Genomic DNA, 18,767 nt, shown 5'->3' on the forward strand with positions numbered 1-18,767 from the left:
TACCTGTAAAGAGCTTTGAGTGGAGTGGCCAGAAAAGCACTATATTAAGTGTAAGCAATTATTATTATTATTATTATCTGTTTTTAAATAATTAAAAACAGCTACCTAGAATATGCTTTTCAATCATCTGTTTTTTAACTCATTCTGCATTGATGAAGAGTAAAGAATCTAAGTGCAATTTTGATAAAACGTAATTCTTATAGGTGGAAGGGAGATTACACTATCGGGCTCTGAATAATACAATTGTTTATTGTCAGAAAAGTATGAAATTTCCACAGAAGTGCGTGCTAAATGGACCCTCCAATCCTGCAGTGCGGTGCCAATTCCAATTCTGGTGAAAAGTTGTTTTATTGCATTGAAGGAGCTTTGAGAATCATTTGCAGCCAACCACCCATCTCAGACAAAGTTTCAGCCTCGACCTAATTCAGGTTAGAAAGTTCCTACAACACTTCTTTTATGTTGAATCACCTGATCCTAGAAATTAGATTTATCTGTAATTTATTTAGAATGATTTGACACCTAACTACATTTTATATCATTTTGTATCTTGAATTTCAGATGTACAATCTGAAGTCTCTTTATTAAACCCATCCGTTTCAGATATAGGTTTACCTTCATACATTTTTCAAAACGTTTTTCTATAAACTATTTCATTGTTATTTAACCCCCCCCCCCCTGCAATTATTAATTACCAAACACATTTGCAGCTAGAGAGCAAAAACAGACCTACAGCATTACTTTTAATGTGCATCTAAAGATTTTACACTTACACTAAAAACTGAATCAGCATCACCAATTAGCCAGAAATCATCAAGCTTGTCATAACAAGCTGAAAGCACGCTGATAATGTACAATCTAATTGGAATGGCTATACTATATTTAAAAATAAGCAAAAAAAGCAACCACTTGGCACAAAACAGTTTTAATCAGTGCTACGAGTTAATTTTTCTCCTTTGTGAAAATGAGGGTCAACGTTTGATGAAAATGTCGTTTATGCATGTGTTTACACACTTGTGCAATTAAACGAGTGAGCAGAGGTCAACAAGGGGATTTGCCAGCAATACTGTATTGCAGTGGTGTTACAGTGTATCACTGTATTAAGTGCTCGGGTGGATGCCAAGAGTTTTGCATTTTGATTCCAAAACCAGTCTGCATATGCTGACTGCATAAGACAAACGCTTGACCCCTGAGCACCTCTTTCAAAAACAAATTTAAACAAAATGAAACAGAAAATCTGAGTGCACAGGCCAGCCATGGGGATAGACAGTAGGAACTCACTTGATTCCTGGGACTTCACAAGACTTCGGCCTTGCTGACGCATTCTGAAAGAAGAACAGAACGCCTCTGAATCCATCTGGTTAGCATGAAGGCATTTCTGAATTTCTAAACATAAACTTCCTGCCCTCCCCCCCCCCACCCCCCCCAACATACCTTTTTATTATCCCAGATTTGATTCTGGAGGTTTTTGTCCGCCTCAGATTCCTGCTCGTCTGTGCCTGGCACTGTTAGAAGAAGAACTGGAAGGAGAGAGTGTCAGCTGTAGGACCTGTAGTAACAGGTTTGTAAAAAAATGTAAAAAGCACCCAACACCCATCTCGGGACACTTTCCACTGATGTACGGTGCAATACAGTATTGTTATGGCATGGTACAAAAGCTGAAAGCGATAGAGAGATTCTATACAGAAATCACTCACACAAAGCTAGAGAGAACAGAGGTGCTCTGATCATTCAGAAGCATTCCTATGAATCCAAAGGTCTACAAAAAATACTGTTTTCAACATGTAGTTATAGGTTGCAGCTGCTTGTGGGGAGGAATGCAAGAAACCCAGCAATTTAATTAATTGCATCTTGACAAATACAGCACCATACTTATTACCTGCCCATAAAGTGTTGACAAAAAATTACAAGAGATAATGGTGTAGTTTTATTGTGAAGAAAAGGTTCAGATTTATGCTAATATTTAAATTTACACTTTCTACATGTCTCATTTCTTCTATATGCCTTTTTGTTTGTACACTGCATGTCTGAGCAGCCACAATTGGCTTTAACAATACATTTGTATTTTGTGTCCTGAAACTAATTTTAGGGAAATAAGGAACCAAAAAGTGTTATTTTCTTTTACAAAAAAAGACAAATCCAAGATGGAGAAAGCTGAGATCATTACACATTTATAATCAACTGCATTTAATATTTAATAGAAGATTCTGTCAGCCCAGTGATACATTTTTTAAAGCACACATCCCAGGATTCCTTTCTTAGCACAACTAATTACATTTAATTCTCAGGAGACTTTTGGTTTCAGTCAGGGGTGTCAAATGGGGGGTTTCCTATCTCGCAAGCACGACTGTAACTGCACCCCAAGCTCTAAGAGAAGCTCCAGATTAAAAATGGGAACAAAGGTGCCCCCCGTTAAGAAAAAATGGCTGATGCTCCCTCTCCCGTGTATCTGCCCATACTGTACATCTGTTATCGTATATATCCTCACGTACATCTGTTTGGTGGGGCCAATAATTTTAGTGCATGGTGGGCACCCCAATTCCTCACCAGGAAATTATTTAGTGCAGCAGGAAACTCACAATGGATAAGGGTCCCCCAAAGCGATCTCTCCCACAACGAACGTTGGGGAACCTTCTCCTGGGTGACATGGAGACATTTCCCTTTGCCCATCTACCCCCCCCCCAGAATGACAGGGACAAGCGTCTTTTCTTTACCTCTCTTCGGCTGCAAGTCTTGTGAGCCCCCCGAAAAACCGTCCTGTGGAGTGGGGTTCATAGTACTCTGATGCAAAGCGGAATCAGAATTAGTCCTGCAACATAACAGCAGGGTCCCTTAGGGCACATCACATCCAAGAACAATAAGAACACCTCAAACTTAAATGCTAATTACATATTAGTAAAAAAAAAATCAAGACTGTTTTGACAAACCCTCTCTCGCCCACAGGTCAATGCACAAAAAGCATAATCCTTTCATATTTCAACACTTGCAGAAGAAAACATGAATGTCCAGTCAGAACACCTACACTGATATTTCAGGTTTCTGTAAACACTACAAAGCTAGGGCCCTCCTGTGAGGCCCATTGTGATGTAGGCTTTAACATGTCCATTAGCGAATATTACATAAAATTAAACATCATTGCAAAGACCCTGACAAAGCTTCTAGGGGGCAGGTCTCTGCCACATCAGAAACCAGTGCTATGGAGCTTACAGGCTTGAGCAGAAAAAAGCAAACCCTCTCAATTAGTACATGCAGTTCTGAACAGACGCCTTTGGTGTTTCAAGAAACCTTTTGTTCTTTTCACAGTCGCTGTACAGCAGCTTTTAGCCTGTCATAAGATTGCTCTAAAGTTCAACTCAATGACACAAATCTCCACTCCACACAGCTTGCTTGTAAAACTGCATGACTGAAATACAGTGTCCCTTGCCTAAATTAATTTGTTTACTGACATTATATTTCATTAATGATTATTCACCAAATCCCTGCTGAAACACTGCTGTTGCACCCTTGAGCAAAGTACTGCACTCGAATTGTTCTAGTAAAAAACTCAGCGGTACAAATGGGTGGAAATGTAAGTAGCTTTGAAAAAAAGCCTCTACTGAATAAATATACATCAAATATATGGAACGAGTGAACGACTACAGACTGAAACAAGGACACAGGGTCACAACAGCAAACTAAAAGAGAACTCATTCATGATGGAGGACGAGATACCCTTCCACAAAGGGGTGCAAGCTTCTGGAACAGACTTTCCAGCCGAGTGGTTGAGTTCTCTCAAGACACTAGCTACTAAGCTATCAAGAAAGAAAGTGTGACAGAACAGCACCCTTTTGCTGCCTCTTTTTATCAAGAACATTAGGATTTTACAGATGCTTTAACTCTTATTAGCCATCCTAATGAAAGACATCAAGAGAAATGCCCACTTGTCACACACCTTTCGCCCTCCACTTCGGCCCATTCGAAAGCGAAGCAGGTCGCCGACGATTTCCTGTCTTACCTTCTCCAGCTGGTGTCAGGTGGTGGTGACAAGTACACCGAGCCATAGGGACAGCTGTCAATGTACAACTTCCTGTTAAGGATGCAAGACGGCAGGACTCTCCCGTGATCACACAGCTCCCTGATTCAGATAACAAGCCCGCATGTGCTCTGCAAGCTCAGTGAGAACACACGTCTGCTTAAGATATTTTTTTTGTAACTCATGAGGTTCAAATGGGAATTTAAAAAATTAAGTATAGAATTAAATGTAATGCATCACTCACAAGCTATAATGACCTCCTCCCTGAAGCTTTACAGAGGAAACACAAATCTCTTGGCAAAAATGCCACCACCTGTACGAGCTGGGAAAATCTGAACTAAAAGCCAACAAATCTAACCTGTTCCACAGCGATGGAATATGTGTGTACGAATGTGAGTATAAGAAGAGTACTCAGTTGAGTCATAAAAATGTGTATACTACTGAAAACATCCAACCTGCCTCAGAAGAACGAGACAATCACCAGCTTAAAAAAATGCAGCAGCTCTTTATTCATATGGAAGCTGACACCCTCTTAGGAGAGCGGAGTGGCTAATGTAACAAAGAGAGCTGCAGCAAAACACTAAAGACTACTTTGTTAGCTATGCTCCAAATATCCCATTACACCTCTGAGCCTGAATAATGCATGGGCGCCCTCCTTTGCTGAAGCTTCCTTACGCTGTTCATTCAGCTCCACAGGTGAGCAGGGGCAGGACGACACTAGCTGAAAAACTGAATGGCCTCATGACTTCTTAAATCCACTTCTGCGCCAGGGCTGAATAACGCCTTCACTGGGCAGACAGCATGCACGGCATTACTAAGCCACTTTTCCACTTTTCCAACCAAACCTTAATTATTGAAGCGCACTTCAGCAGCAAGCTCAATTCAATCATTCAGAAGCAATTACGAAAAGCACAGTAAGAGACAAACTGGAGTCCTGAGATGGAGGGGACCTGTAGTGCTGATGGGATCCAGCCCTGGTGTCAAGCTTGACCCAGGGACACAGCGCTGAAATGAAAGGATATCTGGCGCCCGTGCTTGTCCACCGACAGCGGGCGACGGTGAGGCGAGCTGATGCGGTTCCGGTCGCGATAGACCCGGTCCACCAGGCCATGGTGCCGGGTCGTCCGACTGGTGTCCAGCCCGGTCGTCTGAAACGGTGTCTATCAAGGCAAAGTGTAGTTTAGAAAAAAAAAAGTTCTCTTCTGTAAAGTTAAATAAAATAGAAAGTTTCCAGCTCTAGCAGATATGGAAAAAATGGAGGTATTTAGCGTTCCTAACCCTGAACAAAGTAAATACGCTCAAACAAAACCATTGGAATCTGTTTCCTTTTTCGCAGACTGGCGTTTGCCTGAGACAGATGGCTCCTCTGTTCTCCGGAATTCTTTCTTAAACTCCCCGGGTCACGAACGCTGGCAAGAGCTAGTGTCCTCTTCGCTGTGCCCAATGGAGTCCAAACGCATAGGGACTGACTGTACAGCCATGCCTTGCTCAGCCCTGAGCATCCAGATAAAGGAGTGCTGCGGGAATCACTGCTAATAGAGAAACAAACTAGCCTGGGTTCCAGGAGGATGAGTTCCCAAGAGCTGTATTTCTTACAAATGAGTGACATACAGTATGGGGGCGTGTTCAGTAAGAGCATTACTGATACAGGAACACCATCCTCCAGTGCCGTCAGCTCCCTACTCCAGAGCTTTTAAAGCACGGTTCTCGAACTAATGTTTATTAAAGGCTGGGCAGTCTAATCTTACACTAACAAAAAAACCTTTCATTAGCGCACAAAAATCTTTACAGAGGCTGTGCATTGAGTAGCTACTCTTTTGTGGATACAATACACAAACTCCCACTACTACACACATTCTACTAACACATTTTTGTTTAAATGCATGGGAAAAATGTATTCCCCTTTGTTGCCCTCATTATGAGTTTTATTTCAAAATACTTGCTCTCCAACATGTGGTCTAAGTGCTTATTAACATTACCCGAAAGACTGCAGAAACTTAACTTTTTCCCTTTCATCACCAGAAACTGTGCCAAGAAACAACCCTGAGCCTTAGGTGCTGACTGATTATCAACAACACCCCTGTGAAGATTGTTGATAATGCCGCCACAGCACCATGCTGTCAACTCAGCCGAAGCATCTGAGAGTTACCTCAAAATGTGAATCCTATTACGCACACCATGCTGTGGGGCACCTCATCTCGGGAAAAAAAGACCGAGAAGATACAGCCTCAGTCTGGGAACGCTGGAGGCGTAATAGCGCAGCGAGAGCCCCAGATGACGGAGAGGAATCGTGGGATGCAGTAACGAGGGCAGCCACGGATGCCGTGGGTAAGCACTTGTAGCCAAAAAGCGCTCGTGGTGTCGCAGAGATTGAAAGAGAGCACCAGGGTGCTAGCAGGCAGACTGGCACGCTGGCGCGGGAAGCCGGATTTGCCGACGTTAACGAAGACAACACGAAAAGGCTCGCTGGAACCCCACGCTGAGAAGCCGACAAGCAAAGGCCTCGCGGATCTGAGCGCGCAAAGGAAGAGCGCCTGGCCTCTCTGTGAAGTGTGCCGCAAGCTCTCACGCTAACCGAACAAACCCTGGAGATTTTCACAGAAGAAGAAGCAAGATAAGGAGATATCACTTGAAACTTTCATGCCAAGGGATCCAGCGCCTACTCAGTTATCTGACACAGGCTCGCGAGTCTTTGCCCATCGATGCTGTGTAGTTCTGTTTTTCTTTTTCTTTCCCTTTTAAGCCCTTATCACCAGTACTGTTCACTTCATATTAGTAACTCTTCATCATAGCAGCTATATCAACCTGCAGCTCATAACTGGCAATGCACTGAAGCTCAGCAGTACCTGGATGGGAGACCTCCTGGGAAAGCTGAGGTTGCTGCTGGGAGAGTTGTTAGAGGGACCAGTAGAGGCCGCTCACCCTGCGGTCTGTGTGGGTCCGAAAACCAGAGTATAGTGAAGGGGACACTATAGTGTTATAAGGCGCAGTCCTTCGCATAAGACATAAAAACCAAGGTCCTAACTCTCCATGGTCATTAAAAAACCCAGAGCATTTCTTGGATAAAGTAATGGTGTTCCCCAGTGTCCTGACCAAATTTCCCTCCGGCCTTTACCAATCATGGCCTCCTAATAATTCCCCTCCACCACCACCAATGCAGCTTTTTTCTTTTTTTTAATGATAAATCATGAAAAGGGGGGTGAAAAACAAGGATCTCACCTGAAAGGGAAGGTCAATGGTGCTGCTGCCAATCTGGTTGACGTTGGGCAGAGACCCTCCATAGTACTGTCCGCGGTTCTGTCCGAGCTGCAGATACTGGGTCTTCTGTAGCTGCAGCTGTGCCAAACGCAGAGCAGGACGCAGAGATAAGGAATCCGCAGGATATGAAATAATCATCAAAAGCAATTCCAAGGGAAAAAAAAACCTGTTACTGCATAACACTTCAACACACAGCAAGAAAGGGATCAACTAAACTGAAATCAAATTAAAGCTCATCCGCAGATCTTGAGACTCGCTGGGTTGGACCGCATCCCAGTTTCTGTAACATTAAGGGGACATTAATTCTCCCTGACTGAGACTCTAGTCTATTGCACCGATTCCCCCAGAAACGATAGCACCCACATATACAGCTGGGTGAACTGGACCTTGCTTAAGTGCATAACTACTGTGTCTTCAGTGTGGACTTGAACCTACAACCTTCCAGTGTCCAGAGCCCTAATCACTACTTTATTCAACATGCCCCCTTATTTATCTAAGGATAAAACATTTTTTTTATCTTTTATTTTCTTTTTCTTAGCTCTAACAGTATCTGTTTTTAACCTATAACAGATAGGAAAGGTGTTTTTTTCTTTGCCAAGTGTGCAACAGCTGCCTGTAGACAGAGCTGTCAAGTGCAAACTGGAATTCAGAAAGCGACTGCCGAGCCACACTCATACAGTAAGTAATGCCTGATAATGTATTAAAGAAGCTTAAGCATCGCAATGCAGTGAGGAGTTGTGGCCCACAAAATGAGAGTAATAGCATGTACTGTAACTGTACTTTTAGAAAACATAAATCAAGTTCATCCACCTTAATGATTTCTGGTTTCAACACGCACCTGCAGATAGATAATCACCAAGCCGAAGCCACATGTGGCAGAGTGATCGTGCCCCACACCAGCAGAGAAGCACCTGCTCATCTCAACCTTACCCACATGGAACAAAGACGTAGGAATCGATCTGTCTGAGAACTCGGAATCGGCAGCTCCAAGTCTTGATCCTATCACCCCTCGAATGAAATTAAAACAAACGCCCACGGGCAAAAGTCCCCCGCCAAAGCCTACAGTGAGAGGTGGCTCTTTGATTTCTTCAAGCAATCGAATCAGAGAGGCCTTGTCTCTCAAACCTGCTGACAGAAACACTTACCGCTAAATATGCTGAAGTATATCTTCACTACAGGGAACCTCTACACTAATAAAATCAAAGGCATTTGAAGAAACAGGACGACTGCCAGAATGGCCTTTGAAATAACAGCTAATCCCACCTGACGTATAAATAATACAGAAAATGCAAGCATGCTTGGGGTTTCATGACCTGTGCAGCCAGCTTATAAAATCTGATGCTGAGAGGCACTGTCTGGCTGAGCGGTAATTTCATTGAGAGGCCACTCATTCATTCTGCATTACCCCAAGCTGACATCGCTGGCACCTCATCTGCACATACCTACAGCTGCTGAAGCCTGACAAACTACATTAGATTGCCAAAAAGTCATCCTTTCCTGCATTCTCATTGTGTTGTATTGCATTAAAGCTTGCAGAAATTACATCGACATTGTGCTCTGTCTAGACGAGCTAAACTTGAAAGACTAGGAACTCGCTTCACACTGCTGAACCCAAACTCTTCCTCCTGTGCCGGGTGCCTGACTTGTATGAGTTTGTAGGAGAGATAACACAAAACATGATTGTTTTCTTGATTCTCATGAACCGCAATTGGACAGGGTAAAACGTTTTCTTAATAACGTTCAAATGTGACATTAGAGATCACTGTGCTTGTCACAACCTTGAACTGTATCCTTGAGGAATAGCTGTGCTACACTAGCTTCCTCTAACAAGCCCCTTGCACAGTAGCTTAGACCTGAACGCTGAGTTGCTACATCGAGCAGTAAAGAGGCCCTGCTCTTCACAGGCCTACACCTCCTACACCTGCCACCTGCGCTGAATCCTCATCCCCTTCCACACGAGGCAAGCAGCACCGTCACACATCGACAAAGGAGCGATTTCTTTCAGAGGACTTACTCTGCGAATCTCTGTATGTGGCCTTAATGAAAATTCTCTTCCTGACAAAACGCCAGCATACCCAACTAGTGCCATTCAAATAGGCGCTGTTATCGTTAAAAGTGAAATGCAAATAAAATACAGATGGATTCAGCGAGATAGCACCCAAGATTCTATAAGAAAAGCACAAGTTGTTTGGGGATGAGACGCATACCAGCTTTTCTCTGACACACTTATCAGGAACTACTGTACGGGGCAGTCAGCATTAACATAAGGAGCAATGCAGCTCCCATTGACATTACTGCAAGCTCACAGCTGCCTAGCAAGCTGGAAGACCTCAGCTAATTATATGGCACTGACAGTGGGCATGTGATCACAGCAAGGTAATAGCATAGCCCAAACTCAACCAGAGGAGACTTCCACTTGGGCAGGCTATAACCAGCCATGGGGAATACTCAGATGAGTAACTGGAGTGATAGAAAAGTTTAAATCTGTATCAAGACAGATCAATAAATTAAAGCATAACTTCCAAAGGATCCACAAAGTTCATAACTTTTGGTATTAAACTGACTACATGGACATGTTATATACTACATTTTACATAAAAGCTTACAGTCTTACATATATCTTCGCTCCTGTACTGTGCACATCACAACGAAGTTTATCAATCAATATGTTTTCTACAAAACAAATCTTGATATTTCAAATTAAAGGCATTTTTAAACAAAAGCCTATACAACTTATTTTTCACCCTTTGGCTACATTAATTACTGCAGGCACATTTAAAAACTACATGCAGACAAATATTCCATTCCATTTACAGTAATGTGAACCACTTTTAAATACAGTTGCTAATGGTATAAAATAGCAAACATCTACATAAAGACTGGTGACATGCGTGGCTGTACAAGCTGCTCTTGATGGAAATCTGAGCTGAATGTTAATACAGCCTGGTCTTACCTCAAGACCAAAACCTCAAATGCCACACCTACTCATTCAAATAATATTGCAGCTACCTACCCACTGTGCAGTAAAACAGATTTTACTCCCTTTCTACACCGAAAGCACATACATGGCAATAAAGAACATCACTTGTGTTGAACTGAGCTGTGATCGAGATGGTACAATGGTGTTAGCACCACCATCACATAATCACGCTTGAGAAAATCAGGCCAGTGAAAAAGCACACTTACCAGTGTTACGTGAAATTTTCTCTAATTGAAAAAAATTTCCAGATAAACTTCACATTTTAAAAGAAAAGATTCCAGAGCATCCCGCGCCTTATTACACTTGTAATTAAAAAAAGTGTGTAATCTTTCTATTTTATACTCTCTCAATTTGGAAATAACCGCCACTTGAGCCTGATCAGCTGAGCATGCTGATATTTTCCCAGGAGCACTAGCTGAGATCGAGCAAGCAGCTAACTCTCTCACTGAAAACCCTGTAAACTCATGGGTGACTACTGGGTATCCTGAGGTCACTGCTGCTGAATGACCCCTTGTCCAACTCCAGCAGCAACTGATTAATTGTAGACCGCTGTTTACGGAAATCGGTCAGCTGGCTGGCTGCAGATTTTTTAACCATCCAAATTGGAACAATCAAATTGCCCGTTTCAGCATGCAAATTTGCCTTGAAGGTCTTTCATACATTTTGAAGCCTGGAGAACTGCATAGAGCTCAGCCCAGCCCTGCTCCACAGCTGTTTGAGAGCACGATGTGGAATGAGCTTCCTAGGGAGGAGCCTGATTGGAACGTTGCGTTCGATAAAAGTTAAAAGCATTAGGAATTCGTCTTTGCCAGGTGAAGCAATTTCTTACACTCCCCCCCACCACCACCACCACCACCACGAAGAGCAGACGGATCAAAACCTTGCATCAGTTTTTCGTGTTTACATTTTGCTCAGTTAGCTCTACTTCCCTTCCAAGAGGCGCTATTTGAATCTTCACATAATTATCTTTGCACAGCTCTGCCAAGCTCAGTTTCTCCTCCGCCCTCATGGAATCCCTCCTCCTTAAACAGCTCGGCACTCCCCGCCGTTCTCCACCGCAGTGCAATAACGGCACTGCCAACACGCGCATGCCATCGTACAAGAGGTACAGTACCCGCCTTGAGCTCTTCCGGCTTTACTTAACACTCACAGGATCTGGGCCCTGAGTGCTCCCATCGCAAACCTGAACCACGTGCTTCGAACGTTTTAACAATGACGGGCAGGTTCGGCTCCACGCGATGTGCACTCCTTCGCTCTGATCAGTGCCAACAAATATTAGAGACTTCTGCCAAGTACTGGGGAACAGTTTGTAAGATTTCTCTTGGCACTCACCTGCACAGCATCGAACACTAGACACAAACAAAAACCCAGCAGCTCACCGACATACAGTGGATCCTGACAACTGCGTATAAGAATTAATCAACAGTCTTCAGATGGCTTTGGTTCTTTAAATTTATGGAAAAACCCAACGTTTACCAAACGGATGCAACTCTAAAAAAGCCGGGTGCATAAATACACTGACTCCAGCATCTCCGAAACAGATCTAATGGGCCAAGTCATTTTCAGGGCTCGTGCCTCTTGAGGTAAGGAAGATGGGGACGGCTGCCAGGGAAACTGCTTAAAGCTAAGGACAGGAATCATGGCCCATAGACGGAGGACACCGGGGTGCCTGAATTTATTTATGATCGCCCAGTAAAGTACCAGCTTCCGTTGGGCTGACAAAGGAATTAAATAAAACATGGCGTTTAGGAAATCAACAAAGAGGCTTTACTTCATTTTAATTTATAATCCGCCATCAGAACTGGGACAACAGACAGAGCTCAGGAGCACAGCCTACTAAGTAATTGATATAACGGTGTAATCGCTGCAAGTGAAAACAGGATATTTTTAAAAGCTTATATACAGTGTACTCCTATAACAATTCATTATGACAGAACGTTTTTTTTAAAAGTTAAGCTGATCTTCTCATTTTCCCCAATAACACTCGACAGTTTACAAGAACCACTTGAGGCAAATTAACAGCAGTTTATTTTTAATCATCTTTTCCTTTTATGTCAGCTTTTGCCAGTTGGGTATCTGGACAAAACGTCTGGTGTCTGCATCAGTTGGCATAATTCTGTGATATTATAATGTTAGAAAACAAACATGCAAACAGTATGATGAGTAAGGTATGTCTCAAGTGACTGCTGAACACAAACTGAGACGTACACAAAACAAGGGAAAGTCTGCTTCTATCAAGCCTGTTTAAAACGGATTTCAGGAACTTTTACAGTTACCGAAGTTAAATTTTACTAAAAATACATGTAAGAACTGAACAATAATGATAACGTGCCCTTTTGATCAAGCACACTCAGTCCCCAAGTGTATGGTCAGAGGATGTAGAGCACTTTTGATGAACATCAGATACCAGGCAGCAAGATCAAGATCAGTGTCAAATCTTGCTAGTCAAGTTCTTCCGTTGAAACATGTTTATTATGGAGACTGTGCATAAACATCATGCGCTGCATTGACAAATACTATTACCCTACCCTAAAGCAGACACTTATTGTAGAGTATATTTGAATTTTGGGTTTTAAATAGACACCCTAACAAGTCTGTTGATAAAGATGCGCGGTGCTTTTACGCACAGCCTGTGTGAGAGGCGCTTCCTCCTGATTCCCGGAGCGGACAGGCGCTGGCGATGGCTACAGCGGCAACAGGGACACTGGCATGCGTTTCCAGCGCTGAACGTGCGACGCAGTTCGCCTATCTGTACGAATAACAGCGCCAGATGTTTCCCAACACGGGTGGAAAAAAAAAATCCCGAACTCTGGTGATCGATGAACGCGAAGGCCATAACTGAAGTAGGTCAGGGAGTGTGTGTGTGCGTGCGTGTGTGTGTGTGCTGTATGCACGAGAATTGCGGTATTAGGCAAAATAAATCACATCTGGAAAGGTTGCCGGGGGGTTGCAAATGCCTTCCGTGACAATCAGATTAGAAGACCGCTCTGACAGCAACGCATCGGAACAAGTTGGCTGCATGTGAGGTGATGCCTCATCTCCCCCCGGACAGCACCGAAACAGTCATCTGTGAGGCTGCCCACACGACCCGGCACCTGCCCACGAACACGTCCCCCCGTTACCCCAACAACAACAACCCCCCCCCCCCAAAAAAAAAAGCCCGCCCCTTTTGAACACCGTGCAATTTCTTTAATGCAGCAAAAACACGAGAAGGGGTTCGGCGGCTCCGCCGGACAGCTGATGCTCTCTTTCCCCAAAGCTACACGTCTGTACCGGCGTGAGCGCCCTACCGCACCTCGGGCGAAGTCCAGGGCCGGACTTCGCAGTCAATCTGTGCAGAAATGAAAAACGCCCGTGCAAATTACACATAAACTCCCCACCGCCCGTGCCCCGGCGTCAGTATAGTACGGTAACTTGAAATGCTTCGGCCCTGAAATTAATTTCCAATTTTCCGCTCACCTCGGTGAACACATTTTTATCTGATTTACTGAGTTCAGCGCGAACACCCACCCTCCCCGCTGCCAACTCGCTCCCGCTGACAGCTGTGGGCGCGATTTACTCACAGAAACGGGAAGTGGGAATCTGCCTTGGCGGGGTGCACCGCCTGCCCGGCCACCTTCAGACTTTCCCTCTCCCCACGCCTGCTTAGCGACCCGGGGGTCCGGGCTGTCCTCGCCATGCACACCTCCAGCCTCAGCCTCAGCCTCAGCCGATACCGTTTCACGCTGCAGCCTGGGGACCGGGGGGGACATGCATGCTCTTCCACAGGGTGGAGAGGGGGGGACGGCGCGTTTAGTCGACCGCCGCGGAGAGTCCGAACACAACGCACCGACAACACAAGTTACACATGAACAGCGAACTGTCATCACTTGCAGTGCCGTCTTGGCGATTGATGCAACTTTCCTCGGTGAGACCGAACCAGAAACCCCGGGGTTTTGGGGGAGAGAGTCGTGCACGGTGCACGGCGCGGATGCCGTCCATCAGCCGAATCGCCATCAATCTCGCCTATCGATTAGCGATTGCATTGATAGGGGGGTTTGTTATTGTTTACTTCCACGGCCAAGGTAACGGGGCTCGCCTTGCACGCTGCAGCCCAGGGACCACAACAAAACGACGCCGGGGCCCGCTTACCCGCGCCGCTCTGGTGATGCTCAGGTCCTTCATCACCTCCTCGAAAGCCGCAGTCTCCTCGGCCTGCTTCTGGTTATGTAAAGCGATTTTCTCGCTGAATTTCCGCGGATTGTTTGAGGTCGCCATCTTTCGCTCTTCTCCTCCTCTTTCCCTCAACGGGACGTAGCGTGCCCACGTCCCCGCGCGTAGGCGTCGTCATCACGCACACGACGCTGTGCCGCACATCGCCACCCCCGTCTGCTCTCGGCTCAGTGGTGTGGGATGGGTAAATTTAACCTGAACTAGTTTTTATATATTTTTATATGCATGGAATATATGTGCTAGATGGACCGAATTACCTCCTTTGTAACCTTGTTTTTTTTATAAATGTCGCAACCTTTCTACTCCGAGCTTAGCTTAGAACATTAACGAGAAGCCAGCAATATAAATACCTGAAACGTTGTTTTATTCATTCATTCCCAGTCCTTCAGAATCAAAAGACATGCCTGACTTTGACATTGGTTCTGTGTTGTTAATGGCTACATTAAGAGGATTGTTGAGTCATCTGGTACACATTACCATCTACTAAAGAGTTTGCCCATCCTGTAAAGTAGGATTCATAAATTTTGGTTATGTCATATTTATACTGTGTTCTTTTTCTTGTATTTGCAATGAACTAACACACATGATCACCATGTGAAACGAATACAAATATCACAGATAAATAATCCTGAACTAGAAATGGTCAGAATTCAACTACACTTGTGATGATTAAAATTAATCGAATCAAAATAAAACTATGATTTTAACTTTTTATTTACTGATGAAACGGCAAAGTAAAATAGGCATAGTTTATTCTTTCGTCTTTTCTTTGAGTTTACAATTGCACCTTTTTAGAACTATTTACATTGTGTCAACAAACATGGCAGGTTAAATCCAAAAATAAATTCAATTAGTCAAATCTATGTTAGTTTGGCCATTACAGAAAAATAAAAAAATGGTCTTCACAGAAATATTTCTTGTTCTAATCTGGAATAAAAAACATCCCACTGACAAAATGCAACATGAAACCAAAGCCATCTCGTTCTTTCAGGCCACTGTCAACATCTGTTGCCACTCTCGGATGAACTTGACAGGGCTTAAGGATGTTGTGACTTGAGGATTAATCTAGTTATGGAGTGCGAGAGAGACATCTGGCTCTCAGATCTACACAGATAGAGGCTCCATCGGCCCCCAACATTATTGGCATGTAGAGAGAGGACAGCACGCTGGGCAGTAGTTAGCATTGCTGCCTCGCAGCACTGAGGTCCTGGGTTCTAATTTCTCCTCATTTGCGTGGTGCTGCGGTTTCCTCCCAGCCAAAGGCATGCTGGTAGGTTAATTGGCCTCTGGGGAAGCTGGCCCTGGTGTGAGTGTGACTGTGTGCCCTGTGATGGACTGGCGTCCAGGGTGTGTCCTGCCTTGTGCCTGTTGCTTTCTGGGATTGTCTCCTTGATGACCTGCTTTGAAAGGGGATGGATGGTCTGCAGAGACAAATGAACAGGGAGGAGGAAACGGTGTAAGCTGGACACTCTTATTTTAGCTGGAAGCTCTGAAGTTATTAACATCTTGTGTTGAGTCGCCCGCAGTTACCTAAAAACTCAGAGCCAGAGCTTCTGTGAAGCGTACAAGGACAAATGAGATATTTAACCTTGGAGTTTGAGCTACAGGCAATAAAGGCAGAAACAACAATACCTCTGCTGTTGAACCTGCTGTTGGCCCTGGTATAGACTCAACTGTAAAGTAACCAAGGAAACCGCTGGGTGGGGAGAGGGGGCTGAGAGAGGGATGTGGGAAGCTGTGCAGAAGGCTCTTGGCTGCAAAAAAACCTTGAAGTCCTGTCTTTGTCCAGCGCTTGAAAAGGAAAAAGTGCAGAATAATCACGTCTCCCTGTCTGGCAAGCCTCATGAATGCTGGCTTCTATTAATGTCCTCTTCAGCTCTAATAAATACACTCAACTGCTGCAGATGACCTTACCAGCACACAGAAGATTTCATTCTCACAGGGAAGAACAGGAGTGGTTGAGGTGGAAGCCACTCTTCCAGGGTGACATGTGCAAAAGCCAACTTTCCCTGAAAAAAGCAAAACGGATTCTCTAGGAAAGAATCAGCCCCTGAAAGCAACAGCAGACTTTAATCTAAAGAAAGGAGTGACACCATCTTGTTATTGGCTGACATGTCTTCCTGTATAAGGCTCCATTGTTTTACTCATCTTAGGATCTTCCTTGCAAAGCTACGTACTGTAACTCCTTCAGCATGAATAACATGTTCAAAGAGTTCGAAGAGTTGAATTGGATAAAGCAGTTCTGGGAATGATAAACCAAAACTCTTTCTCCCCTTGGCTTGTGCACACACATTTACTGGCTGTGTGTAAGATTTTTCAGATGCTACAGTACTTTAATGGAATAGTGGTCTACTCTAGAATGATGGACAGACATCTTGCACATTAACCTCCTGTGGGGTTAGGATCATGAACAAAGATGACTCACTTCCACTCTTCATGTAGGGATAACACCTGCATGAAATCATTAAGCACATACTGTAGGAACAAAGGAAACACATGAACAAGGCAGAACATGGAAATCCCTAGTACACCCAGGACTGGGACATCAAGGCACCTGCACAGTTTGTGGAAGATCATTTTGAAAACACATGTGACAGGGTTGGGGTTCTACTAGGGGAGAAAGGTTTCTGTTTTCATTGCAATCTATTTGTCTTGCACCAAGAACACTTTTAAGCAAACTCTCAACTTCCTAAGCTATGAATGTAATTTATATTTATTACTAGATTTAATTTCTTTTTCTGTCCATTTTTATTTACATTATGTACCGCATGTTTCCTAATCTGACGTTTTGTCCTATAAATGCCATTTTGTTTAAGATGGAATGACATGAAAATTTGGAAAGCGCAGATTGTTCTCTTGCATAATTGAAAAGCAGGTCTGATCTCTCGAGCCCAAGAGTTGAAAACAAGGTCATAACTAACTCATGTGCAGATTACCCTGCAAGTAAAAGACCAATGCACTAAATCTCTCTTTATTCATTTCAGTTTTCACCCCACATGTCTTTTTTTTGTGATCCAATGTTACGCTTTTTGCACTCATGTATTATTTAATAATATCAGCTGTAGAATCTTTTATTTTTGGTGATACCATCAGCTGCCTTGCCTACTTTTATAATGTGCTGCATATATCAAAAACGTTTGCCTGTTGATATGAGTTTATAGTTAGATGAGCAAATGCTATCACTCTGTTTATTTAAGAAGTCCCCTGGAAAGGATTTTTCAAAGAAGATTATTTTGAATTCTACAGAGAATGATTTATAATGTACTATTTTCTAGAAAGTCACAAAGGATTCCATTCAGTGCTTTAGTTATATATTTCCTCCCTTAGTTCCCTTAGTTAGGTGTCTTTTTTCCTAGAATATTTATCTTTAAGCTAATCAATAATTAGTGACAACAGGAAGATTCATACCTAACAGATGCAAGATCACCTCTATTAAACATAAAATATTAATCACTTTAAAAAACTCTCAAACAAATGGTCAAAAGAGACTATTTAAATGAATATTGCATAAGATTTATAAGTAATATAACTACATTTCTGTATTTTTCTTTGCAAAAAAAAAGCACCAAAGTAAATTTCATGTACTGCAGCATGCACGTTTTCTGGCAATGGCCAGTACTGGGATAAAAGGAGAATAATGTAAATAAGTTTTCCTTTTTGACATCACATGTGACCATGTTGCCATCTGTCTCACAGCAAGTGACCAAGGAACACCAGTAAAGCATTTTATTCTTTTTTAAATGAGAAATGCTATTTAGTGCCAAGGGTGCTGCATGGATGTTGCAGCCGCACTCAGAAGAGTTTGCTATAGCTGAATTCTTGGCTCACAGCCCATTGCACACATCGTGAAGCTCTAGTGAAACATTGCTTTGTAAAAGCAGTAGGGTTCAAGTCAGGCCTTTGACTGTGCCGGTCAAGAACATTCTTTTGCAATTAGATCAAAAAGTTTCCATTTTATTTTGGCAAACATTTTGCCACGTTTGAAATCTTACATTTGTTTTCAGACCTATACACACGCTTTTTTGGAGTGATCAGAACACTGATGACCCACGGACGTTTTCTCCCATCTCAGCCACTGAGCTCTGTATCTCTCACCTCTTCCTTCAGGCTGCGTCTGTGTGCTTTCCACTCCTTAACGGCCACCTTCACCGTGCTCAACGAGATATCAAGGCTCTTTGAAATGTTACCTTTCTCCTGAACTGTATCTTTATATAACTTTATCGCTCAGCTGTTCTGAAAGCGCCATGGTTTTCGTGTTTGAATCTTTGCGGGAAAGTTTCTACCTGAGTGAAAGACCTTTCAGAGACA

The 18,767-nt window shown here is 43.5% G+C and overlaps 1 protein-coding gene across 6 annotated transcripts in view; it reads right to left on the minus strand.

Annotated features, from left to right (window-relative positions):
* Positions 1-14,580, minus strand: part of crtc1b (CREB regulated transcription coactivator 1b) — a 43,691-nt gene extending 29,111 nt beyond the window's left edge. For 5 of the 6 annotated variants that reach the window (XR_011183972.1, XR_011183971.1, XR_011183970.1 and 2 more), the window contains exons 1-7: positions 14,379-14,580; positions 7,229-7,345; positions 5,030-5,169; positions 3,992-4,051; positions 2,712-2,806; positions 1,432-1,517; positions 1,279-1,322 (exon numbers count right to left, since the gene is read on the minus strand). Coding sequence is in view for 2 of the 6 variants with exons in the window: in XM_069185886.1 (XP_069041987.1) it covers positions 1,279-1,322; positions 1,432-1,517; positions 2,712-2,806; positions 3,992-4,051; positions 5,030-5,169; positions 7,229-7,345; positions 14,379-14,504 (668 nt within the window). In the remaining 4 variants the exon portion in view is untranslated. The remainder of the gene's footprint in view (positions 1-1,278; positions 1,323-1,431; positions 1,518-2,711; positions 2,807-3,991; positions 4,052-5,029; positions 5,170-7,228; positions 7,346-14,378) is intronic. The other variant, XM_069185887.1, reaches the window with a different exon arrangement.
* Positions 14,581-18,767: the final 4,187 nt, after the last annotated feature.

This window comes from Lepisosteus oculatus, chromosome 29, assembly GCF_040954835.1.
Source record: "Lepisosteus oculatus isolate fLepOcu1 chromosome 29, fLepOcu1.hap2, whole genome shotgun sequence".
NCBI classification, from domain to species: Eukaryota; Metazoa; Chordata; class Actinopteri; order Semionotiformes; family Lepisosteidae; genus Lepisosteus; species Lepisosteus oculatus.